This window comes from Neoarius graeffei, chromosome 28 (genome assembly GCF_027579695.1).
Source record: "Neoarius graeffei isolate fNeoGra1 chromosome 28, fNeoGra1.pri, whole genome shotgun sequence".
NCBI classification, from domain to species: domain Eukaryota; kingdom Metazoa; phylum Chordata; class Actinopteri; order Siluriformes; family Ariidae; genus Neoarius; species Neoarius graeffei.
In genome coordinates, this window is record NC_083596.1 from 6,641,855 (window position 1) to 6,669,190 (window position 27,336).

The window sequence follows — 27,336 nt, forward strand, 5'->3', positions numbered from 1 at the left end:
TAACAGGCACTCCCCCAACGTATGAATCGTATATGGGACCCTCTCTCCTTCTTCATTTCTAATTAGTTTATCAGTGTGTTTACTGTTTTTCCCCTTAATAATGAATATTATGAAATTAGCAAGTAACAGATTAGTCTTAAGTGGTTTACCCAGTTTAAAAATTAATAAATTGATTGATTCATTCATTCATATCAGCACTGAATGTGTTTGGGAGGTATAAGAAACTCTTACAGGCACAAGCAGAACATGTGCAACTCAGTACAGACAGTAACCTGACCTCAGGATCCAACTGTGAACCCTGAAGCTGTGAGGGGGCAAAGCTACACGATACACCACCCACGCCATACCTTTAACCCAGTCCCATTTCTACAGGCTCATTCAAATGGGGGTTGGGGGATTGTGGTTTTATTTCCTGTTGTTCCATGATTATTTGTTAATGGATATACACTCATACTCAATCATGCAGATACGAATCAAGAGCTTCAGTTCAAACATGGGGAAAAAAATTGTGATCTCGATTTTTGTGTGGCTTTCTGTCACTGTGGCATGAGTGTTGGTTTGAACCAGATGGACTGGTTTGAGTAGTTCAGAACCTGCTGAGAAATATCCTGGGCTTTTCACACACAACAGCCTCAAGAGTTTACACAGAATGGTGCGAAAAAAACATTTTTTGAGTGAGCGACAGTTCTGTGGGCGGAAACAAACACTTTGTTGATAAGAGAGGTCGGAGGAAAATGGACAGATTCGAGGTGGTTCGAGCTGCCAGGAAGGATATAGCAACTCACATATTCATTCTTGGCAGCATGGTGGTATAGTGGTTAGCACTGTCGCCTCACAGCAAGAAGGTCCTGGGTTCAAGCCCAGTGGCCGATAAGGGCCTTTCTATGTGCATAGCTGCTAACTACTACGAATAAATCGTATTTGTCGTTTTGATTACGAAAATATGAATTTACTACAATAAAATACGATTTTGCCAATTTTCATGGGTCATTTTCAAAGTCTATCACCGGTGGGATTCGTATTTGATAAAACACCGCTTCGTTCCAAGCGGCAGATCTCATCTCATCATCTCTAGCCGCTTTATCCTTCTACAGGGTCGCAGGCAAGCTGGAGCCTATCCCAGCTGACTACGGGCGAAAGGCGGGGTACACCCTGGACAAGTCGCCAGGTCATCACAGGGCTGACACATAGACACAGACAACCATTCACACTCACATTCACACCTACGCTCAATTTAGAGTCACCAGTTAACCTAACCTGCATGTCTTTGGACTGTGGGGGAAACCGGAGCACCCGGAGGAAACCCACGCGGACACGGGGAGAACATGCAAACTCCGCACAGAAAGGCCTTCGCCGGCCCCGGGGCTCAAACCCAGGACCTTCTTGCTGTGAGGCAACAGCGCTAACCACTACACCACCGTGCCCCAAGCGGCAGATACTACACCAAATTTCATTGGCTATTGCTTGTTCTCTCAGCCAATCAATGATGCTATTAGATCATCCATGGCATGCTATCGTCTGGCCTTTGTTCACGAAGTTTCTGAACAAAGCATGGCGTTTCAAGCTTTTGTTATGAAGATGTAGCGTAGTACTAATCTCTAAAGAAAGCATGGCTAAGGGGAAGGGCCAGCGCTTCAAGGACTCGTACCGAGAGGAGTTTCCCTTCATTTCTAAATCAAGTAAGGGCGATCACTACGCGTTTTGTGCTCCATGTCGGCGAGACATTTCTATCAGTCATGGCGGGCGTTCTGATATCGTAACACATGTGAAAACCTCCCTTCACAAGGAAAGCACGGACAATATTTCAAAGACTGCAAAACTAACGAAACGTGTGGCCACTTCGAATGAACTGTCAACAATCCGGGCCGAATGTTTGTTCAGGTCTTTTTTGCCAAGTTTATGTGGTGCAATAACATCAACTGTTGACTGAGTAAGCTCTCGTCTATTTCTCTAATGTGTAGTTTGTCAAAAGTTATATGTGCCAGTTGCATTGATTGAAGTTTTTGCCTGATTCACTGACTATTTTCATACATTGTTGAAAAGAACTTTGCAAATTAATGTAAGATGATAGTTTAGTTTGTAGAATAAATTTTGTCAAACTATTTTGTTTTAGTGTGATTTTTCAGGGTAGTTTTGCTAGAAAGCTTTGGTGGCGGGGGGGCTTCCCCCCCGACCCCCCACCAAGACTCAGTACCCAACCTTGTATTACTATTTACAATTTCGGAATGTTGGCAGCTATGTATGTGGAGTTTGCATGTTCTCCCCATGTCTGTGTGGGTTTCCTTCACAGTCCAAAGACATGCAGGTTAGGTTAACTGGTGACTCTAAATTGAGCGTAGGTGTGAATGTGAGCGTGAATGGTTGTTTGTCTCTATGTGTCGGCCCTGCGATGATCTGGCGACTTGTCCAGGGTGTACCCCGCCTTTCGCCCGTAGTCAGCTGGGATAGGCTTCAGCTTGCCCATGACAGGATAAGCGGTTATGGATAATCACTCTTTACAACCTCTCGCAGTTCTCACCTGATTTTGGTTTGGGTTGATCTTCCCTCAGGGAACAAAACTTGGTCATTTGTTTGTTTTTCTTGTTGTAAACAGTTTGTTTACAACTTTGTTTCTTTTCAGTTAAATCGTCTCTCCTCCCTCAGTTCTCAATGGATTTCAGTTCTGATTGTTTTATTTGCAAGAACTCGACCTTCTGCACAACATTTGGTCATTATATCGTCAAATTTTTGCTAACAAATTAGTAATTAGGTCATTTTCTTCTGACTAGAATTGTATCTCCTCTCATTTATCATGCGAATTCAGTTCTGATGGATGTTTTGGGTCGATCTTCACTTGGGGAACAAAATTTAGTCCTTTGTTGATTTTGCTCTTGGGCGGCACGGTGGTGTAGTGGTTAGCACTCACAGCAAGAAGGTCCGGGTTTGAGCCCCGTGGCTGGCGAGGGCATTTCTGTGTGGAGTTTGCATGTTGTCCGCGTGGGTTTCCTCCAGGTGCTCTGGTTTCCCCCACAGTCCAAAGACATGCAGGTTAGGTTAACTGGTGACTCTAAATTGAGCGTAGGTGTGAATGTGAGTGTGAATGGTTGTCTGTGTCTATGTGTCAGCCCTGTGATGACCTGGCGACTTGTCCAGGGTGTACCCCGCCTTTCGCCCGTAGTCAGCTGGGATAGGCTCCAGCTTGCCTGCAACCCTGTAGAACAGGATAAAGCGGCTAGAGATAATGAGATGAGATGATTTTGCTCTTGTAAGTAATTTGTCGTGGAGGTTGGTCCTCTCTCACATCGCCACATTTCAGTTCCGTTTGATGTTTTGGTAGTCATGGTTGTTTTGATGGCAGACCAGATGAGCTCCTACACCCTTGATGTTCTGGTTATGTTATAATCTGTCTCTTGGTCTCCTGATTCTTCAGTCATCTCACTTCTGAAACTGAGTCATCCAGAGATAATTATAACCCGTTCTCAGACTGTTTTGCATACATGTCAAGTTATACGGTTTCCCCGTATTTTGTACGGGAAAATGCAACTTTTTGGCTAATATGGCATACACTGATTTTCATACGGGAAAATTACGTTTTGAATCAGAGATTTTTTCCATTACTCCGAGAAAATTTTCTTACCATCCACCATTTATTTTTTCAAACAAGCATGCCCAATGAAACGGAACTATTTTCGATTTATGTGGTTTTATTGTTGCACGTGGTTTCCTCGGTCATTTAAGTACATCGGCTCGGACTGCCCAGACTTCTGTGATGGCTGCAGAAGTTATGTTCTGCCAATTTCCCGTGGAACACAGCATCCCCCCGACTGTGGCAGACCATTTTTCGCAGCTAGCAAAAAAAAAAAGTTTCTCAATTCAAAGTCTGCACAGGTAAGCATTTATTATTATTTCTATTTATTTATTTATTTATTTATTTATTTTAAGTTTTTACTGGGGTGGCACGGTGGTGTAGTGGTTAGCGCTGTTGCCTCACAGCAAGAAGGTCCGGGTTCGAGCCCCGTGGCCGGCGAGGGCCTTTCTGTGCGGAGTTTGCATGTTCTCCCTGTGCCCGTGTGGGTTTCCTCCGGGTGCTCTGGTTTCCCTCACAGTCCAAAGGTTAGGTTAACTGGTGACTCTAAATTGAGCGTAGGTGTGAATGTGAATGGTTGTCTGTGTCTATGTGTCAGCCCTGTGATGACCTGGCAACTTGTCCAGGGTGTACCCCGCCTTTCGCCCGTAGTCAGCTGGGATAGGCTCCAGCTTGCCTGCGACCCTGTAGAACAGGATAAAGCGGCTAGAGATAATGAGATGAGATGAACTTGATGCAGTGTGATAAAGGTGCCTATTACAATAGGAGTGTATCTCATCTCATCATCTCTAGCCGCTTTATCCTGTTCTACAGGGTGGCAGGCAAGCTGAAGCCTATCCCAGCTGACTACGGGCGAAAGGCGGGGTACACCCTGGACAAGTCACCAGGTCATCACAGGGCTGACACATAGACACACACAACCATTCACACTCACATTCACACCTACGCTCAATTTAGAGTCACCAGTTAACCTAACCTGCATGTCTTTGGACTGTGGGGGAAACCGGAGCACCCGGAGGAAACCCACGCGGACACGGGGAGAACATGCAAACTGGTGCTTTGGATTATATATTGGAATTTTTTCTCGTGTATAAGGGCTCATGGGTGTATGTAAGGGAAAAGTACAGATTTTGTAAGGGCATGGGTAACAATGTTGACATGTATGTGTTTTGTAATACAAGCTGCTTGTATTTGTTTCATTTCCTTTAAGGAAGTCTGTTGTCCCTTATCTGGCAAATCTACCTTGAAGGAAATCTTCCTGTTCAATAAAGACATTTGAATGACTGTTGTTGCCTTCAGGAAACATTAGGGGAACTTCCAGGTTGATATTTACAGGAAAACAATTTTCAATTTATTGAAAGAGGTAGGGCGTGTCTGTGTGGGTTTCCTCCACAGTCTAAAGACAGGCAGGTTAGGCTAATTGGTGGCTCTAAATTGGCCGTAGGTGTGAATGGTTGTGTGTCTCTGTGTGTCAGCCCTGCGCTGATCTGGTGACTTGTCAAGGGTGTACCCCGCCTTTCGCCCGTAGTCAGCTGGGATAGGCTCCAGCTTGCCCGCAACCCTGTAGAACAGGATAAAGCGACTCGAGACAATGGATGGAAGAAAGAGGCAGAAATTTTACATTAAGCTCTCAGTCACTGGTTTCTTTTCTCATCGCTTTTATCTGGATGCCGTTCATCTTTCATTTTTATTGACCTCCATCAGCCTTATTTGATTACAACCAAGAAACTCATTTCAAAATCATAGCTAATGTAGAAGCCTATTTGAAGTTTTGCATGTTAAATATAATCAAAAGCCAATAAATACTCATTACTGACATTTTTGTGATTTGATTTTTTTTTTGAGCTTGTAAAAACATCGCATGCAGTGCTATCATTTATCTGATGGTCTCTACCTCTTCGAGGATACTATACTTTTATCTTCACATACTACATACAGAAGCCCTAAAGCGTTTGGAAACTTAAGTTGCACTTAGAGGTGCATGAATTTCACTGCATTAGAAAACGACATGTCAAACTAAGTATTACACACACACACCTTTCCTTTTGTCTTATTAACGCACTTGCTAACTTTAGGACTGCAGTTGTCATGAACAGTTTTGCACTCAAGTTTCCATCAATGAAGGTTTATAACATCAACGAAACTGACTTCCTGGTAAAACCGTTAATGTTGTCTGTTGTTGCCCAAATGAGGATGGGTTCCCTTTTGAGTCTGGTTCCTCTTGAGGTTTCTTCCTCATGTCGTCTGAGGGAGTTTTTCCTTGCCACCATCGCCACAGGCATGCTCATTGGGGATAGATTAGGGCTCATGTTTTAAGTCGTTCAAATTCTGTAAAGCTGCTTTGGGACAATGTCTACTGTTAAAAGTGCTATACAAATAAACTTGACTTGAAACTTGACTAAGTCACATCTTTTTTTATTATTTTTTTAAGATACCTCAAGTGCACTTTTCAAGCAAAACTCTCCCCCCTCCCCTCAAAAAAAAAAAAAAAAAAGGTTTAAAAGTATAAAAATAATTTATATAATTAGACAAAAAAATTATTTGGACACTCAGTACTGGCTTGATTATAGATCACAGTTCCAGTTACAAATTCATACATTTGTAATTGTATTACGGATCATGCGTGCTGTGCTTTTTGACGCGTCTCTTCGTGTCTTGTGTACACCATGAAAATACACTCATGAAAATACCAGCCTCGTGGTAATGACATATGAACAGGTGAATGTGCTTCTCTTTATCACGGAACATGAAGTAGTCTGTCAGGGAACATCAAGTACTCGATCAGAGATGGTTGGGAGAAGAATGTAAGTGCAGATGATGTGCTTATTGATGCAAGTGAAGACAGTAAACAATCCAGAACGACACGAAAACCGCAAAATGGTGCAACAGGTTGAGCGAAGCACAAACAGGCCATCAGAGACTTGGCAGAATCAAAGACGAGAAACAGGAAATCAGGAAACCAAACAAGGAAATGAGGCTCGGTAATGAATCAGTAACGCAACTCAATACTTTGCAAAGCAAAGTAAGTGCGTTTCGACAGTTTTTACGGTATATAGGTGCACTGATTGCGCCTCAATTCTGTCCAGGTATGAGTCGTTTAGGGCACGCGCGCTGTCCAGAGCGTTCCCGAGAGTCTATCTGAGGCACATGCCAAGGCGCACAGGTGTGACACTCTTGCATGAAATTAGTGCAAAAATTAATGCAGATATAAATATCTTGTCCAATTATGGCATGTTACAAAAAGTAGAAAAAAAATCTGAGTCTCGAATTTGAGAGTCCGAATGCAGTTAATGCACGAGTCATCAGTGCTCAAGTCCAAGTCAAGTCACGACTCGGACTCGAGTACTGCAAGCCTGATGCAGGAATACCTGCTAATAAGATTATCAGCTTGACATTTCTTAAATCTTTCAGGATACAATTCTAAGAAATATTTTAGAAAAAGTTTAGGGTGACGTTAATCATCATGAAATTCACGTAATTAGCATACTGGTAGCACTCAACCCTGCTGATCAAAACGTGTCTTGTCACTTCTGTACGCAGAGAGTATGGAATATAATTTCGTCTTCTTCCGCTTATCCGGGGCCGGGTTGCGGAGGCAGCAGTCTGAGCATGGAAGCCCAAACTTCCCTTTCCCCCCCAGACACCTCGGCCAGCTCCTCGGGAAGAACACCGAGGCGTTCCCAGGCCAGCCGAGAGACATAGTCCCTCCAGTGTGTCCTGGGTCTTCCCTGGGGCATATGCTCCATCTCATTCATTATCTCTAGCCGCTTTATCCTTCTACAGGGTTGCAGGCAAGCTGGAGCCTATCCCAGCTGACTACGGGCGAAAGGCGGGGTACACCCTGGACAAGTCGCCAGGTCATCACAGGGCTGACACATAGACACAGACAACCATTCACACTCACATTCACACCTACGCTCAATTTAGAGTCACCAGTTAACCTAACCTGCATGTCTTTGGACTGTGGGGGAAACCGGAGCACCCGGAGGAAACCCACGCGGACACGGGGAGAACATGCAAACTCCGCACAGAAAGGCCCTCGCTGGCCACGGGGCTCGAACCCGGACCTTCTTGCTGTGAGGCAACAGCACTAACCACTACACCACCGTGCCGCCCGCATATGCTCTAACCTGTTGAATATAATTTGGGCCTTAAATAGAGGTATAAAACAGGAATTCATACAAATAAGAATTTAAAAAAAAAAAAAAAAAAAAAAAAACACCCCCACACACACTATATGCACTTGTGTACATATGACAAATTATACTATTTAGCCAACACTGAAGAAGAAACCGCCTAAATTTTGAAGTCACAGTTTATGAACAAAAGAAGCCAATCTTTCTCTCTCTCTTTTTTTTTGCTTTTATTGTTTCTTTCTCTGCCTGAAAACAAAAATAAATCAAAAAAATACATTATAAACTCCTGTAAAATCAAGGTGTTATTTTAACAACAGCAAACACACAGATCAAGATGAAGCTCTGGTGACAGAAGAGGCCTTCTGAGCACGTGTGCAGACGCAGATGTGTAAAATAGTGTTTTGTTTGTTTATTTATTTATTTATTTGCATAAACTGCTTGCAAGTCTGTCTAATACCTGGATCCAAGCTAAGGTTCAAACAGTACACAGGCCGCTGTTGTGAAAACAGATCAGTCAGAAGGCGCTGTACTTCCACCTTTCTATTCTGTAGGGTGGTTTATACACATTTAAAAATAAAAAAAATAATAAAATAATAATAATCCCCCCCCCATCTGAACCACGACCAGTGTTACAGGAGACCCTGCGCACCCTAAACGCAAAGGCCGTTTGATTTGACACGTGGATTGATTTGAGGGTGAAAGAAAAACAACGAGAGGTGCACCACAAACGATTCGTGGTGCCAGGTCATTATTCGAAAACTTCTTTCAGTTCGAGCTCTAAATTACTGTTGTTTCACAGAGTCTACACGTGTACACATTCATTCACAGCTAGTTCTCAAGTGTTTTAAAAACAATAACCATACAGAAACACGCATGAGAAGAGAAGCATCCCAACAAGAATACATTTATAATGGTTTAAAGATAGCATCCTGGTCAACAGTGACAGAAGGGAAGAAAGAAAGGGGGGGAAAAAAAAAAAAATCAATCATCAACTCAGACAGTTCCTTGTCATTCAGGTTTTCTTTACAGTGGGACCTGATCAGGCAGCTTAAAAATTTTGTTTTTACAAATTCACAAATGGCAAAAAAAAAAAAAAAACATGAGAAATGAAAAACAAAAAACAAAAAGGGCAGGTGAAGAAGAGAATTGAGATGGCTCCGACTTGTACTGGGTTGTTTTAAGATTTGCGGGTCCTTGTGTCCTGGGCAGTGGATTTGTTTTTTTTGTTGTTTTTTTCCCCCCGTACGAGGAGATGGCCTCTTCTTACCACTCCTTTTTCTTCTCGTCCATGGACACGCCCCCGGGACCGAGAGCCACTACTAGCAGCAGGCCGCCGACGACTGACGTGGTCTGGAAGAAATCGTACTTGAGGAAGTCGTGCATGGGTTTGTAGGCAGGCACCGTCCAGAAGGCGTTGAAGTAGACGTTGATGGCCATGAGCCACACCACCAAGGTGAGAGCAGCCAGTTTGGTCTTGAAGCCGATGGCCACCAGGATGATGAGAGCCGTGCCCACCATGTTCTGTAGGATCTAAAAGATAGAATGGAAGATGAGGTTTACGATACTGAACAAAAAGATGGAAGATGTAAAAAGTGGATGCCTCTGTGTAGATGGTAATCAATCATAACTGGCATTTTCTTAATCTATTTACGAGACTTGGTGCAATTACGTGAAATTCAATTACAAGTACCACAATTACAACGAATACTACGCCAAATTCTGTTACAGACAAGTGCTTCTGACCTATTTAGGGACAAATTTGGGCACCTATGTAGCCTGGCAAGCCAGACTAAATGTGAATATTTAGTCTGGCCTCGATCCGTAGACATTTCTGAAGGGTGCAGGAGGAACAAACCGCTGTCTTTCAAACTGTCTCTGTGCGTATAGGCCAACGCTCTGACCAATCAGCGCAACAGTGACTGTGACGTAGTCAGAGCGACAGAAAGCAGTGGGGGAGGCCTTGAAATAAATAATTTTTCAAAATGCGTATTAATTAATAAACAGGTTCTAGATATTAAGAAGTTTGACCACAAGTTTGGAGTCTGTACCACATACTTAACATACACATTTTTTTCAAGGGTTTGCTTAAACTGTTTTTGAGAGTTTTTATTTAGTGGTGTTTGGTGAAATAATTTCCCTTAAATTTAAAATAACGGGAAAATAAGAAACAATCAAAAAGTAATGTTTCAAAGCTGTTTATTAATTCTTCGTACTGCACAAACTAGCCCCATCCTTTTGGCTACGAGCGGAGCCAGCTGGTAGATCAGACTTTTGCCATAGCCGGTCGGCAAAACAGCGAAAACGTCCTTCTTGAAAAGGAATGAGCGGAGAGCCTCTTCCTGCTCATGTTTCAACGAAAACTCCAAGTCTAATTCTTCTAAAACTGATTCCAAAGCGGAGTCAAACGCGCACTGTTCACTAGCTGTAGCCATTTTTCCTGTTGTGCTTTCTCCAGCATCGCGCAGCTTTGTTGTCACTCCTGCAAAAGCCCGCCCAAAGAATCCAAACAAAAACCTTGCGTTGTGATTGGCGGGCACGATTTGATGCCCGGGGTGTTTTTGTTTATATGGTGCGAGGCTAGACCCACTCGTAGGCAAAAATATTTTTGGCCGCTAGGCGGGTGGGTCTAGTTTACTAGGCTAGCACCTATGAGTAATACTGTTCAATAAATCAAATGATGAAAATAAACAAGAAGGAGGAAAAAAAAAAAAAGTTTTTGCTTGCAACATTATAATTTTTCATTATGTACGTTTTCACATATAGTCTCGATTACTAATGTAAAACGCAACGTAAAACTGGCCAGTGTATATTAAAGTGCAAGAGACTATATGTGAAAACATACAATTTTTCTCTTGTATTTCTGATGAGCAGATCGGTGTCGCTGTAGTGCAGACACAGAAAAAATGGCTAAGCAGTTGTTGTCCCCCCCCCCCCGAGTTAAAAGTATTTTCTTCAAAATAGTTAATTTTGCTCTATTTTGAGTTGAGAGAGTAAAATTTGGAGTTGGAGCAAAATTACAGAGTAATTGTGTAACAGAGTCGGTTGTGGCTCTGAACTGAGTAAGAGTTCATTTGAAGACGCACTGAATCGAGTCAAATACCAAAATAAAGTCCAATACCAGATAAATGAAGCTGTTGTAAAAAGCAGTTTTAAACGGTGTTGGAATGTGTGAAAAAACATGACCTTACAGGCCTTTCAATTACATAATTTGGGCTACACCGTGCATTTTTTAATTTGGGCTTTTTCTGTCGTGATACAGCGTAATTTGGGCTTTTCTGCATGCGCAAAGTGCTGTTTTCCCAGCGCTCTGTGTTTAAACCTGCTGCTGCTTTTTTTTTTTTTAGCTACAAAGTTATGAATATAAATAAAGAAATCTATGAATGTTCTTTTTACCTTTATTGCAAAATGTCTACAGCATTAATCCCCCTTGATGTACATGGCAAAAATAATTAGAATACATATACATGTTATTTACCAGCTGTAGAGATGAAAGTGGAGCAAAGAAAAAAAATCCTGAACTTCTGAAAGTCAAACTCAGATGGGGGGGGCAACGTCCCCCGAAAAAACTTTAATAACATAACATGCAAAACCCTGCATTCTAGTGCATTTTAGTACTTATTTTCACTAAAACAAGTTATAACTTTTAAGCCTTTTTCTTTCATGTACATTAATGATTAACATGTCAAAAATATCAAATTTAATTCCCCTAGTTAATGAGTAATTTTCAGAAGTGCATTTAGAAAACGTGGTGATTTTCCTGCTACACAGTTCATTACTTTGGAAAAAAAAAAAAAAAAAGACAGTTGAAGGTAAACTCCGCAAAATCCCAAAACAGTACTGTTAAAAAGTAAAGGTCTGTTAGAGTTTCTAAGGTGGCGTTTACATTAGACCGTATCCGTCTCATTTTCGTCGCGGATGCACTGTCCATGCACATTAAAACGCCGGGAAACGACTCCACAGGCGGAACAACTTGAATCCGCCAGGGCCCACGTATTCAACCCAGTTCGTATCTGATCCAGTGCTGTGTAAACAGGGGCGTAGCTAGGATTTTTCAGTGTGTGTGTGTGTATGTGTGTGTGTGTGTGTGTGTGTGTGTCTCTGTCTCACACACTGACTGGCAGCCTGAGTGCATTATGCAACAAAAAATAAATTACCATTGCTAGTTTTAGGCAGCTTAGAAACTGGCTCTTCCATTATTGCGGTTTCTTCCACGTTTTCTTGATGTCATGTTCTAGAAACGGCACCAAAACTTAGCTTTGAAGCCACAAAATGCAACTTTGATGGAAAAATGTATATAATAAATTGCTTACCTCTCTTCACATCGAAAGGAGGAAAGTTTTGCTTGTTTTGACATGGTGAATTATTAACACATGAGGAAATACACTACCGTTCAAAAGTTTGGGGTCACTTTGAAATGTCCTTATTTTTGAAAGAAAAGCACTGTTCTTTTCAATGAAGATCACTTTAAACTAATCAGAAATCCACTCTATACAAAGTGGATAGAGTGACTTTGCAGATAAATGGACCAAATACGTTCAGTATACACAAAGTACCAAAGTTCTTTACTTCTATCTTTACCATTGTGTAATTCTGTTATACTTATATGATTACCATTATTGGTACCTATGATTACGATTACAATTACAGCACGCTTCCTGAGTAAAATTACATTATGATTACGTTAAAAATAATCGATTATGATCAATTCTGATTGCTCCATGTCCACTATTCACTGCACCAGATTTCAACTGAGCACTTTTAAGAAATAAATAGATCCATCGTGACCCTGACCAGGATGAGTGAAAACTATTTAATCACTTTAAACACTTATGCACAGCTTCTGTATCATTCTGTTATCAATAATAAAATAAGCTGATAAACATGTAGAGGTACTGCACACTTAAATGTGTTTTTTTTAACCATAAACTAATCAATACATGACTGTATTTACCACTCACTGATACAAGGAAGTGGATTTTTTTTTTTTAATATGTACAGGGGGAATTCTTTCGTAAGAAGGCTCCAACTGTCTGGCATGATAAATCGAAATGTTTGTATGAAAGACCACAAAACTGGCCTTCCTAGAATTCTGAATAACTTCCTAAATTTCTGCTACTTTGGCTGTCGCCTGAAACCATCACATAAATTTCTTCATTCAAACTCAAATCTCAGAGTGCGAGGAGATCTCACCGAGAAGAAGTTGGAGTCGAAGTGCAGAAGGGTCATGAACATGAGAACAAGCAGCACACGGCCGCCCAGCTGCATGTACTGCTTGGGGGAGCTCTCGCCCATCGTAGGCACGCCGGCGAACATGCTCTTCCCCTCGGAACGTGACTCAGCCAAGAGTAGCAGCAGCCCACCTCCCAGAGCCATGTTCCTGCACACAAACACCAACGGTGCAGATACATCACTGTGTGTATACATTCCTTATCACACTAAAGCATGCGTGTCAAACACAAGGCCTGTGGGCCGAAATCTGCATCGAACAGTAAGAGTGAGCTCACATCTCACAGCACTTAACGGTTCTAACTGCAAAGTCGAATTCTGGGCAAAACGTTCTATTTCTATTGCTGTTGGAGTTTCGAGACATTTTGCTCCTACACACACTAGGGCAAGGCAAGGCAAGTTTATTTATATAGCACATTTCATACACAATGGCAGTTCAATGTGCTTTACAGAAGTAAAAACAAAAACAGTAAACAATAGAGAAATAAAATTACATAAAATAACTATCTTTATTCTAAAATAATTAATTAAAAGAATTAAAAGAAAATAAGAATTAAACAATAGTAGAAATAAAATATTAAAATGCCAAAAAGAAAAAGGAGAAAAAGAGGAAAAAAAAGAAACTAGCAGAATAAAATAGAATAAAGTTAAAGTAAATTTAAAACATGCAGAGAAAGTAAAGATTATAAAAAATGTAAAAATATTAATTATTTAACAGAAAGCATCTGAGAACAGCTTGGTCTTTAACCTAGATTTGAAGCTGCCAACAGCAGGAGCATTTTTAATGTCCTCTGGCAGTTGGTTCCATAGCTGTACTGCATAGTAGCTAAAAGCTGCTTCACCACACTTTGTTTTAACAACAGGTTTTAACAGTAAATTTTTCTGCTGCGATCTGGTAGATCTGATTGGGTTAGGCCGCTGCAACATATCAGAGAGGTAATTGGGCCCTGTACCATTTAGAGATTTGTACACCAGCAGCAATACTTTAAAGTCAATTCTGTAGCTTACTGGAAGCCAGTGGTGGGCAAAAATATTGATACGGCGATATATCGCGATACTTTGTCTTCCGATTCAATATCGATACTCAAAATTTGAATATCGATATTTTTTCAAATAATAAATCATGTTTCAGACGGGTTGTAAATCCAGTATGACTTCCGCACCTCCGCTTCGCAAGGTGTCGCTGTGCCGCTACCTCACTGCAAGGTACTCTTCGTCTTCTCTTTTTTTCCCGGTGGTTGCAGTGAGGAAAAAAAAAAAAAAAACAAGCAAGCATGGCTGTTAACGTAAACCTACTAGAGACACAGCCGAACTTTAAGGCAGATGTTTGGAGGCACTTTGGATTCCAAAGGAAAGGAGAAAAAAAAAAAAAAGTGAGCTGGACAAAGAGTACGCACTTTGCAAAACCTGTTTCGCTCCAATTAGATATTCAGGTAACACAACAAACTTGCGAACTTACTTAGCACGACACCACCCCGACATATTAGCTCAGCCGGAGCCACCGAAACCCGACCCGAAGCAAACTACACTGGACAGCGCCAAAGTCCTCCCGTCTACTTCAGTGATGTGTGACTTACTGTAACTGTGAACTTAATTTTGTCATTTAAGGCCAAAGGCAAGAAGCTGCACTTTATTTTGCATTTTCAGTTTTAGTGTGTAGGGCGGCTGTGTCTATGTGTCAGCCCTGTGATGACCTGGAGACTTGTCCAGGGTGTACCCCACCTTTCGCCCGTAGTCAGCTGGGATAGGCTCCAGCTTGCCTGCGACCCTGTAGAACAGGATAAAGCGGCTACAGATAATGAGATGAGATCTGATGTACATACAACTCGGATTTTAAGATGCATAATGCAGTTTACATTTTTCAGTGAACTATGTAGAATATCGCAATATATCGCAAAATTTTGATATCGCAATATCGTATCGTATCTCGTATGTCCCTCCCACTGTGAGGCTGGGAGTCCGTAGGCGGGCATTTTCACAGTATTTGTCCAATAACCGTCTTGCATTTTGAGATTGAAAAGTGCAGAGCTCCCAAATGCCATTGAAGTCCACTGAGGCTGGGCTGCATCGCGCTGTCACGAGGGGGAAAAACTCACGCACACATTAGGCGAACTGGGGAAAGTTATAACGGAATGATTTCGCACTGTAGTTGGGTTGAGCACATATATTTCTATGATTCTGGATCTGAAATAGCAATGTTATAACATTGCTATTTCAGATCCAGAATTTTCAGAGGAGGCTGAGCCTCCCTCGTTGTCTTAGAGCAATCGGCCGTGGCTAAAAACCAAATAGGCCGATAAGTGTAATATAATACGCCAGTATGAGTCACGATATAAAACCCAAAACGTAATTGAATAAACGCGTTAATTAAGAAAGAAAGCAAGTTTAAAAATGACTTCAGTTCTCCTTTAAATATCGGAATGCATGTTTGATCGCTATTTTGTCGCTGCTATAGCAAGTTATGAGTGTTTGAAATATGCTCTGTAATATATCAGTCCATGTGTCAAAGCAACGGCCGTAAACGAGATTCGTTGAGACCTGTGCGAGACATCGTAGGATGGAAGTAAAGCGTACAGCGGAAATCAAAGTGACCGACATCTGCCAACGTTGTCGAAAGACGCGCGCGCCCTCTTTCGAATGCTGACGTAATCAAGCCGGAAGTTTTGTTTGTTTTGATAGCAATCAGGAAAGTTTGAAAAAAGTAGGCAGTAATCGTCATTTAAACTCGTTTTTGTGCAATATTTCGTTTGGAAAACAGTTTTCAAAATGGCAGCACTGACACCTGGCTGACGCTTCACGTTTCCAAGTCTCGTGAAGATCGCGCGGATAAACGACGCCTGCCGTGGACCAAACGAACTCGATTCAACACGGCTAAAAACCGAATAGGCTGATAAGTATAATATTTAATTGCAATTAGTTGCCAATACGAGTCATGATATAAGGTTACTAAAACCGAAAACGTAATTGAATAACACGTTAATTAAGAAATAAAGCAAGTTTAAAAATGACTTCAGTTCTCCTTTAAAAGCTAAGGACTTTACTCAAGAGCTCCATTTTCACTCACCTCATCAAAAACTTTAGATCCCACAGGATACTGTAGGCGACAGTCTGAAACAGATGGTACAGAAATGACAGATTATAAATCAATCATTCGTTTTACCAGCAGTTAAAATTTAAGTTTTTTTTTTTCCCCATTACCTGTAGCGCAATAATGCCAAATAATCCAAAGCAAGCATACTGTACAAAATTTCTACTGAGAACAAGGACACAGCCACCTGTAAGGGAAAATAATTTAGTTTAGAAAACTCACAGCTGAAAAGTTTGAAGAAGATGCACAGTAGAATCAACTTTCAGTTCACAACGGGAAGAAAGAAAATCAACCGATTTAACAAAATATAAATAAGAGTGTACTTTAGGTTTTCGATTCTTCACACAAGCAGGGTATCTGCACATTTTAAGTACAAATTTAAAGACTTAAGACCTTTTCAAGACCTCTAAATGGAAAAATTAAGACTGTACCATGGCAAAGAAAATGATAAATACGACAACTTAAAACTGTTTTCTGCAATAGTTTTTTTTTTTACTAACTTTAAGAAGAATGCACACAATTGGTGAACAACAGGGTGCATCAATGGCAACTGTTAGACATGCAAACAGCTGAAGCAAAGTCGTGTGTTTTGGGTCTGCAGAACTACTGCAGCAGCAAGGAGAAGACGGGTGTTTACTGGAGAAAACACCATGAATCATTTCAAAAACGAAAACAATAAACGGCAAGTAGAACCAGCTGAACAACCTTAGTCAAGTCAAGTCAAGTCTATTGTCAAATATGCTACACATGCTCGACATACAGCACAGATGAAATTTCAGTCCTCTCTGACCCACGGTGCAAACAGGCAATGCAATTGACTCACTATCAAACTATTTATGTTTGACTGAGACATGGTTACAACAATCAACCCGTCAATGTTTTCTCTGTATCCGGATATCAGTGTTTCCGACGAGACCGAGTTGGGGGGAGAGGGGGGGGGGGGGTTATGATCTATGTCAAAGACGGCATTAAATGTGAACGTATTACGTTCGATGCAGCAGATACATTAGAGCACTTTGCCATAAAAGTTGTATTATGTCAACAAATGTCATTCATTTTAATTGCATTTTATAGACCACCATCAGCAAGTGATTCTTTTTTTAATGACCTTGCGAATATGTTAAAACAATGTAATCAAAGAGATTCTCATGGGTGATTTTAATCTAAACTGGAAAGACAAAAGGAAAAAACTAAAAGCTATTACAGATAAATACAACCTGCAGCAATTGATTAAAGCAGGGGCTTTCAAAGTGTGGGAGAGTCAGCCCCCCCTCAGAGAGCAAATAAACAACAGCGCCCCCTTACAATTTTTGTTGTTGCTATACTTAATGTTCCATTCATCTCATCTCATCATCTGTAGCCGCTTTATCCTGTTCTACAGGGTCGCAGGCAAGCTGGAGCCTATCCCAGCTGACTACGGGCGAAAGGCGGGGTACACCCTGGACAAGTCGCCAGGTCATCACAGGGCTGACACATAGACACAGACAACCATTCACACACACATTCACACCTACGGTCAATTTAGAGTCACCAGTTAACCTAACCTGCATGTCTTTGGACTGTGGGGGAAACCGGAGCACCCGGAGGAAACCCACGCGGACACGGGGAGAACATGCAAACTCCGCACAGAAAGGCCCTCGCCGGCCACGGGGCTCGAACCCGGACCTTCTTGCTGTGAGGCGACAGTACTAACCACTACACCACCGTGCCGCCCTGTTCCATTCGTATTTTAAAAAAAAAAAAAAAGGTTGTTGTACACATTTTAAAAATCTGTGCTTTTTTTAAAACCTTTTTTTTAACACATTTTAAACATCTGTGCTTTTTTAAAACATCTTGTTTTACACATTTTAAACATCTGTGCTTTTTTTAAAACATCTTGTTTTACACATTTTAAACATCTGTGCTTTTTTTAAAAACTTTTTTTTTTTTTTACACATTTTAAACATCTCATAGCATCGTTAGCAAGCACCTCTTGGCAGACAACACACTGTGGCAGTGGAGCATCTTCAGATCCAGTACATGAAAATCCAAACTTTAAATAATCGTGGTCATACTTCCTTCTTTTTTTGCTTGGCCCAGACTCTGTCTCCTCACTCGCTGTAGCTTTAGGTACTAAAAATCGATGCATTTTGTCTCTGGCAAAGGCGAGCTGAAGTTCGCTAAATGTCCGCAATAGTAACTTATTCTGGTTTATTTTTCCTCACGTTGTGCCCCCCCGAAGAACTCTGGCGCCCCCTAGGGGAGGCGCGCCCCACACTTTAAAAAGCCCTGGATTAAAGGACCAACAAGGATAACAAAAAGCTCAAGCACAATGTTGGATCTTGTCTTCTCCAATAAACCAGAGAGGATAACAAAAAGTTACAATCTCCTCACTGGGCTGTCTGATCACAATCTAACATTAGTAGCAAGAAAATTAACTAAAAATAGATTTCAGAACACACCACACCACACAGAAATCATGGCGCACATACCTAAAACTAAACATCTTGTATACGAGAGTGAGATAAACAGCCTGGACTGGGAGAATGTTCTGTCCACAGAGGACTTGGATCTTGGCTGTGACTTATTTACAGCAAAACTGAAATCTGTTAAAGAGAAGTTTACTGTGGAGTCCAAGAGAAAATGGAGAGAGTGAGTAACTCTCCCCTGGTTTAGTGACACCTTGTGGCAAATAATGAAACAGAGATCTAGCTTTTAAAAAAGCCATTAAATCTAAAAGAGATACAGATATTTTAATTTATAAAGGTTTGAGGAATAAAGTGGTTAATGAAATGAGATTAGCAAAGTCACGTTTTTATATTCAGGTAATAAATGAGGCTAAAGGAAATAGTAAAGAAATTTGGAAAAATATCAATAACCTCATAGGGCGAAGACATACAGCTCAAATACAGAAGACATACAGCTCAAATCTCAGGGCAAGATAATAAAAGATAATGTTTCCATTGCAAACATTTTTAATTCATTTTTTGGGGGCGTCGTGGCTCAGGTGGATAAGGCGCCACACCATAAATCCGGGGACCCGGGTTTGATTCCGACCCGAGGTCATTTCCCGATCCCTCCCCGTCTCTCTCCCTCTCCTGCTCATTTCCTGTCTCTACACTGTCCTATCCAATAAAGGTGAAAAAAGCCCCCAAAAAATCTCTTTATTTTTAATTAATTTTTTGTTGAGTCTGTTTATGAGTTAGGCAATCGTTTTAAGAAAAAAAAAAGACGACATTAAGCCTATAGTAGGCCTACACACTGAAAATGACCAGGGCTTCAGTTTGAACGTCATTGATGAAGCACGTATTAAAAAGATTATTGGTTCCTTAAAAAGTTCTAAAAGTAAAGATGCTTTTCATATGGATAGCATGATCATTAAGAAACATCTGAACACTAACACTCCCAATTACACATTTAATCAATCAATCTCTCAATAACACAAAGTCGCTTTCCTGATAGCTGGAAGCATGCAGTAATTACACCCATTTTCAAGTCTGGAGATTGCTATGAACCAAATAATTATAGGCCGATAAGTTTACTACCAGTACTCTCAAAGGTTGCAGAGAAGGTAGTTATAGACCCTTTTCAGTCACGTGACCTTCGTAAACGCGACCACCATTTTGGACATGTAGTGGACTTCGGCTCGAATCAGTTTGAATGCGAGGAAGGCGACAAACGAAAAACATAAAAGAAAAAGGAGCGAGATGCAGAAAACACCTTCACTATTCAGCGACGTAGGGCATTTACAGGGTGAGCAGAGGGAGAGGTATTTGCAAAAATTGAGGTTAGCAGGCTTAGAGAACGACGTTTACCTGCTTCCACCAGGATTGTTCACTGACGTACGCTCCGGCTTGCTCCCCCTCAAATTAAGCAGCGCGCTCCGGAAGCCGGAGCGCGCTGCTTAATTTGAGGGGGAGCAAGCCGGAGCGCGCTCCGGAACCTCGGCCGGAGCACTCCGGGAGCAAGCCAGAGCGAGCTGCTTAATTTGAGGGGGAGCAAGCCGGAGCGCGCTCCAGAACCTCGGCCGGAGCACTCCGGGAGCAAGTCAGAGCGAGCTGCTTAATTTGAGGGGGAGCAAGCCGGAGCGCGCTCCAGAACCTCGGCCGGAGCACTCCGGGAGCAAGCCGGAGCGCGCTGCTTAATTTGAGGGGGAGCAAGCCGGAGCGCGCTCCGGAACCTCGGACGTTGGCTCCGGCAGCTATTTATACTGGATCCGGTGTAAATAGCTGCCGGATCATAATTACAGTAAACTAGTAAATACAGTAAAGGAAAAACTTGAGACTGAAAGGTTTTAACAGTCATCCAAATGACTGAACGTAAACATTGCTACAGTAACATATGTTGTTGACATTAGCTAGTCAACAATAGCTACTACAGAAGAACAAAGAGGTTACAATGGGTTATTTTAGCCTATTTGGTTACACACTCGCCGCCACAGAATGTTAACAGCAATGTAATGCCTTTTCTGGCTAATTTTATTCGTCTTACCTCCAACAAAGTGGTCACTACACAAGCGCTGGTATGCCGAGGGCTGACAATCTGTTAATGGCCGCTATCCATCTTCTCCGTCGGGATCCGATAAAATGATAAACCTTGCCTTGTTTGTTGATGGTTACTACATCCAGGTGCATAACAATATAGTGGCATGATGGAAGTCTTGCTGAAAGTAAAAACTTTCTTTGCTGCTGTTCCTCAATGTTGGCTGTGGTAAACTACTGGTAGTAAGTACATGTCCAAAATGGCGGCCGCGTTTGTCGTGACGTCACGTGAAAAGGGTCCATAGAGCAGCCAACACCACACCTAAATACCTGCAACCCTGGTCTAAACAATATGCAATTTGGTTTCAGAGAGAACTACTCTACCGAAACAGCTGTTTTACATTTTACTGAAAAAATCAGAGCACAGCTTGAAAAAGGTGGAGTTGTTGGTGCTGTATTCTTAGACTTGCGTAAAGCCTTTGATACTGTTAAATCATAATGTTCTCATTTCTAAGCTTTCTTATTTTAATTTTTCAACACAAACATTGACATGGCTTTCCTCATATGTTTCAAATAGGGTGCAGTGTGTCAGAGTCAAAAGATGCATACTCTAGTTATGTCAGAAATACAATGGGCGTGCCCCAAGGATCTGTGTTGGGTCCTCTTCTTTTTAGTTTATGCATCAATGACCTTCCACAACACTGTAAAGGAGTTGATGTACAACTGTATGCAGATGACACAGTCCTGTATGTACATGGTAAAAATGCTTTGGTAGCAGCGGAGAAATTAACCAATGCTATGCAAGGTGTGGCTGAGTGGCTTGAGCAGTCCTGTCTTACTCTGAACATCAGTAAGACAAAGGGCATGTTCTTCTGTAAAACTAAGGGGCAGACTCCAACTGCCAACATTAAAATTAGATATGAATCCATTGACAGTTACCGAATTCGAATATGTTGGTGTTACACTGGACTCCAATCTCAACTTCAAAAAGCATATTAAAAAAAATGACAAAAACAATTAAATATAACTTCGCAAATTTTAAACATACAAGATTGTCGCTTCCTATGGATGTAGCCAAAACATTTATGCATGCTTTAATTTTTTCACACATTTCATATTGTATCACCCGTTGGGGGCAGGCCAATGAATCTACCATTAGACCGCTACAATCACTATATAAACAAGCTATAAAAATTCTTAAAAAAAAAAAAAAAAACACTTCAGCACCACCATTGCAATATTCTAGAGAAACATCATTTATTAAGTTTTGAAAATTTTAGACTTTTTTCAAGCTTGTGTCTAGTGTATAAGATCCTACATGGTCTGGCCCCAGCTTGTCTATTGGAGTTTGTCTGTTATCGTCCTGCTAGTTCCATACGATCCTCCAGAATAGCCTCTGTCCATGACTGTAACATACCTGTCTATCGCACAACTTTTGGACAGTCTTCTTTTTCTTTTAAAGCCACTACACAGTGGAATGCACTAATCAGGGGATTTAAAGAGCTGTCTCTCCATCAGGAGCTTCAAATCACAGCTGAAATGTTTCCTAAAAAACAGTCAAAACTGTAATCACTGATTCATGGTGCTGTCAGAATGTGTTTATGTTGGATGCGGGTGTTTGCGTGCGTGCGTGAGTGTGTGGGCGCGCGAGTTTGGGGTGTAGGAGGTTTGGACACTCATGTGAGTGATTTGTTTACTGTATGAGTAGAGTTTGCTATTTGGGTGAGGTAGGGGGTCTGGATATTTATTTTGTATGTTTTTATGTATTGTTTTTATGTCTTGCCTGGGACTGCAGATGTAAATCAGCCTGAGGCTAACTCTGGTACGATGCATGAAATGGCAACATTTATGTTTTAACTGTACATGGTCCCTTATAGACCCCTTCGCAGTAAACGTCATTCATACGCAAGCGGAAATTGCGCGCGCAGCCTGGACCCAAAAAAGACTCAGAAATGCCTAGTTGTTGTGTTGTCGGGTGTCAGAATCGTAGCAGTGATGGGGTTAAAATGTTCAGAATTCCAGCAGGATCTCACCCATTCCAAAAAAAAAAAAGGCCGACGTCTATGACTACAAGCCATCAAACGTGTAGACTGGGATGAAAGCACTATCAAAAATGCGTGGGTTTGCAGCGCCCACTTCATCACAGGTAAGATCAGGCTATTTATTAAATCTTTTTTTATTCTTTCTAGTCTTCGTTTATTGATGTAGCAAAATACTTTGGTAACGTTTGTCTGATTAGCTGGGTCATAGTTACACAATGTAATGAATATTGTTAGCATGTTAACTTAGCTTTGCATGCAATTGTGTTTGTAGGAGAGGTCTCGCTTGACTCAAGCAGTCCAGATTTTGTGCCATCCTTATTTGTGTATGCCGAAAATCACAATTTTAAAGCAAGGATGGAAAGGTAAAATTGTGTGCCCTCACTCTAAATGCCAACTTACGTTGACTGCTCTAACCTAGCTCCCGCCCCGTTCAGTTTCATTTCCGGTCTCTGCCTCTCGCTTTTTACGCAGCTCTGATTTCTCTTAGCTGCACTCTTTACACCATCATTCCTTTCATGCCATCACCTCCTGCAAATTGCTGTTTAGTGTTGGTATTTGCTGTTGTAGCTAAAGCCACATTGCCATCACATCACTGGCATAATTTGATTAAAACAAAATGAATATGAATGTCCCATTGTTAATCAAGTTGTACATGCCCGCACATAATCATATGCGTCTAAAGACTTGTAGGCATGAAGTTTTTCGTGGGTGTACACTGAAGTCTTGTCAATAAGGTACGAGTATATATCTGGCCATTGTATACCAGGGAACTTACTAACATCGTCCGTCCACTCTTTAATTAAATGCGGATCCGGTAGGCGATGTCCACTTGTTAGAGTTAACTTATTTATGTAGCATTCTCGATCTTGTAACGACAATTGTTTGGCATAATCTGACAGCTCATAATGCCGGTCTATGGGCAGCGCCATTGTTTCTGAGTCCAGGCTGCGCGCGCATCCTGGCAACGGTCGGTTTGTTTATAAACATGCGAAGGGGTCTATAAAAATAAACTGAATAAATAAAAATAGAATAATTGAAAAAAACAAAACAATATAAACAGTATAAACAGTCTAGATAGGAACTAGACATAGACTAAACACTCAGACAAACAATATAAACAGTATAAATGCTAGATAAAACAAGACAGACTAAACACTCGGACAATATAAACAGTGTAAACACTAGATAAGAACTACACACAGACTAAACACTCAGATAATATAAACAGCCGGCATTATTTCAATCCCCAAAGATTATCTTTGATGTGTGATTTTGTGTCCGACAGCAAAATCAGTCTGAGTGTTGTACAGTATACAGCTGGCTGAGGAAGTTCTCGAGTATCTTCTGCATTATAGCAGGTAACAGCATAAACCTGTTTATGCAGCCATACAATCATCAGAGCGTTACATTAAACACAGAAAAACAACTGTCACCTTTCATAACCATTATCAATATTAATCAATCAATGTGTTGTAATAACTGCAAACTAATCATCATCAGTGCAATTGTTATAATGTTCATTATTCAAAAATAATCATTCATTATCTATAATCCATGAATAATTGTTTGTATTACTACTATTACTACTACTACTACTACTACTAATAATAATAATAATAAATAATAATTTAATAATAAAAAATTAACTCAATTTTATAACATTTTAATAATCACTACTTATTAGCTACATTAATAATTGAGTAGCAATTATAATTCAGTATTATTAATTACTATAATTAATAAGCAGTGATTATCAAAATGTAATTTAATAATTAATAAGTAGTAATTATTATTAACTACTACTTAATTATACTAATAATTAATAAGTAGTGATTATTAAAATGCTATAAAATTGAGTTAATATTAGTTAAAATTATTATTAAAATAGTACCTTATTATTATTATTATTAGTAGTAGTAGTAGTAGTGATAAACAATTATTCATGGATTATAGATAATTTGTTTTTAACAGTGAACATTGATATAACAATTGTACTGATGTAGGGACAGCCACAGTCCTGTCTAGAACTACAACCCCGATTCCAAAAAAGTTGGGACAAAGTACAAATTGTAAATAAAAACGGAATGCAATGATGTGGAAGTTTCAAAATTCCATATTTTATTCAGAATAGAACATAGATGACATATCAAATGTTTAAACTGAGAAAATGTATCATTTAAAGAGAAAAATTAGGTGATTTTAAATTTCATGACAACACCACATCTCAAAGTTGGGACAAGGCCATGTTTACCACTGTGAGACATCCCCTTTTCTCTTTACAACAGTCTGTAAACGTCTGGGGACTGAGGAGACAAGTTGCTCAAGTTTAGGGATAGGAATGTTAACCCATTCTTGTCTAATGTAGGATTCTAGTTGCTCAACTGTCTTAGGTCTTTTTTGTCGTATCTTCCGGTTTATGATGCGCCAAATGTTTTCTATGGGTGAAAGAACTGGACTGCAGGCTGGCCAGTTCAGTACCCGGACCCTTCTTCTACACAGCCATGATGCTGTAATTGATGCAGTATGTGGTTTGGCATTGTCATGTTGGAAAATGCAAGGTCTTCCCTGAAAGAGACGTCGTCTGGATGGGAGCATATGTTGCTCTAGAACCTGGATATACCTTTCAGCACTGATGGGGTCTTTCCAGATGTGTAAGCTGCCCATGCCACATGCACTAATGCAACCCCATACCATCAGAGATGCAGGTTTCTGAACCGAGCGCTGATAACAACTTGGGTCATCCTTCTCCTCTTTAGTCCGAATGACACGGCGTCCCTGATTTCCATAAAGAACTTCAAATTTTGATTTGTCTGACCACAGAACAGTTTTCCACTTTGCCACAGTCCATTTTAAATGAGCCTTGGCCCAGAGAAGACGTCTGCGCTTCTGGATCATGTTTAGATACGGCTTCTTCTTTGAACTATGGAGTTTTAGCTGGCAACGGCGGATGGCACAGTGAATTGTGTTCACAGATAATGTTCTCTGGAAATATTCCTGAGCCCATTTTGTGATTTCCAATACAGAAGCATGCCTGTATGTGATGCAGTGCCATCTAAGGGCCCGAAGATCACGGGCACCCAGTATGGTTTTCCGGCCTTGACCCTTACGCACAGAGATTCTTCCAGATTTTCTGAATCTTTTGATGATATTATGCACTGTAGATGATGATCTGTTCAAACTCTTTGCAATTTTACACTGTCGAACTCCTTTCTGATATTGCTCCACTATTTGTCGGCGCAGAATTAGGGGGATTGGTGATCCTCTTCCTATCTTTACTTCTGAGAGCCGCTGCCACTCCAAGATGCTCTTTTTATACCCAGTCATGTTAATGACCTATTGCCAATTGACCTAATGAGTTGCAATTTGGTCCTCCAGCTGTTCCTTTTTTGTACCTTTAACTTTTCCAGCCTCTTATTGCCCCTGTCCCAACTTTTTTGAGATGTGTTGCTGTCATGAAATTTCAAATGAGCCAATATTTGGCATGAAATTTCAAAATGTCTCACTTTCGACATTTGATATGTTGTCTGTGTTCTATTGTGAATACAATATCAGTTTTTGAGATTTGTATATTATTGCATTCCATTTTTATTTACAATTTGTACTTTGTCCCAACTTTTTTGGAATTGGGGTTGTACAAATCCCATCAACTAACTTCCGCGATGACCTACGTCACGGCGGCCATGATCACCTACGTCACGTCACGTGACAGACTATAAGTGACCAGGTCACGCCCAACTCTGTCACTCTCGCTCTGTGGACTTCGCATCATTCAAACAAAGATACCCACTCATCACAACATCCAAAATCAAGACGTCTGCCTTGCAAGAAAAAGGACTCGGCGAGCTTTCGTATATACCACTGGCCACAGTAAAGAGTATTTAAGTTGCGCCGTCTCACTCAATTGAGTTACAACCGGTTTTATTTGTTTATTATAAGCAACGTTACGACTGCAGCCCAAGCAGTTAATTAAAAGTTAGAAGCGACCGGATTCCTTCTAACTTAATCGCTGTGCACATTATTGATCAGAGACTCTTCCTCACGAACGACGACACTTTGGATCAAGAATTCTCTGCCCTTTACAGAAGCGAACCACGAGCTTTCTGTGAAACTCCGCGAAACTTCGGGACATCTCTGCACATCCTGCATAGAGACATCGATACTGGAAGTAAGGCTGGCATTTGGGCAAACTAGTCTTAGGAATTAGCTTTATGAAGTAGTGTGAATTTAAACTCAGAAACTGTTTAATTGTGCACACTGATCATTGTGTTCTACAATTGTTCTCTCTCCGTTGTTTAATAGATAGGCTGTTGCATGCTCTTTGCTATCTTCTCTAACATCCCTTAATTTCACTATTACACACATTTTGACCTCATCAAGATTTCAGTGGATTTGGTAATGTTATAGTGTAGTGGATTAGCAACCACAACGAATTCCTTTGTCTCAAGAAGACCACGAGGTGATTTTCACCTCCCACCAACACCTTAGATAACATTCCAATCCCTGAGTTATTTACAACACACACACACACACCTCGCTCTTCCCTCACATACACACACATACTACCTCACTGTTTTGCTCAGGGGCGCAGATACATTTTTTGAACTGGGGGGGGACAAAGCTGCCAGCAAACCAACCCCAACCCCAACAGGTGTTGTGCGATGAATATACTCTGATGCCCTCAGGGCAGCGACATTACTCAGCTAAGACAAAAAAAAAAAAAAAAAAATCACTCCTTCATCCCTGCAACCGTTAGCTTAGGCCTACTAATAAATAAAGAGTAGGAATAGAGCACACCTGTGATGTCTGGTGCTCTCATGTG

The 27,336-nt window shown here is 40.9% G+C and overlaps 1 protein-coding gene across 2 annotated transcripts in view; it reads right to left on the bottom strand.

Moving 5' to 3' along the window:
* Positions 1–7,913: 7,913 nt before the first annotated feature.
* surf4 (surfeit 4) overlaps positions 7,914–27,336 on the bottom strand; it is a 47,736-nt gene continuing 28,313 nt past the window's right edge. Inside the window, exons 1-5 of one of the 2 annotated variants that reach the window (XM_060913010.1) lie at positions 16,516–16,611; positions 16,126–16,202; positions 15,992–16,035; positions 12,892–13,078; positions 7,914–9,231 (exon numbers count right to left, since the gene is read on the bottom strand). In XM_060913010.1, coding sequence (XP_060768993.1) covers positions 8,965–9,231; positions 12,892–13,078; positions 15,992–15,996 — 459 coding nt within the window. In that variant the 5' untranslated portion in view covers positions 15,997–16,035; positions 16,126–16,202; positions 16,516–16,611 and the 3' untranslated portion in view covers positions 7,914–8,964. Of the gene's footprint in view, positions 9,232–12,891; positions 13,079–15,991; positions 16,036–16,125; positions 16,203–16,515; positions 16,612–27,336 lie in introns of those variants that run through there. The other variant, XM_060913009.1, reaches the window with a different exon arrangement.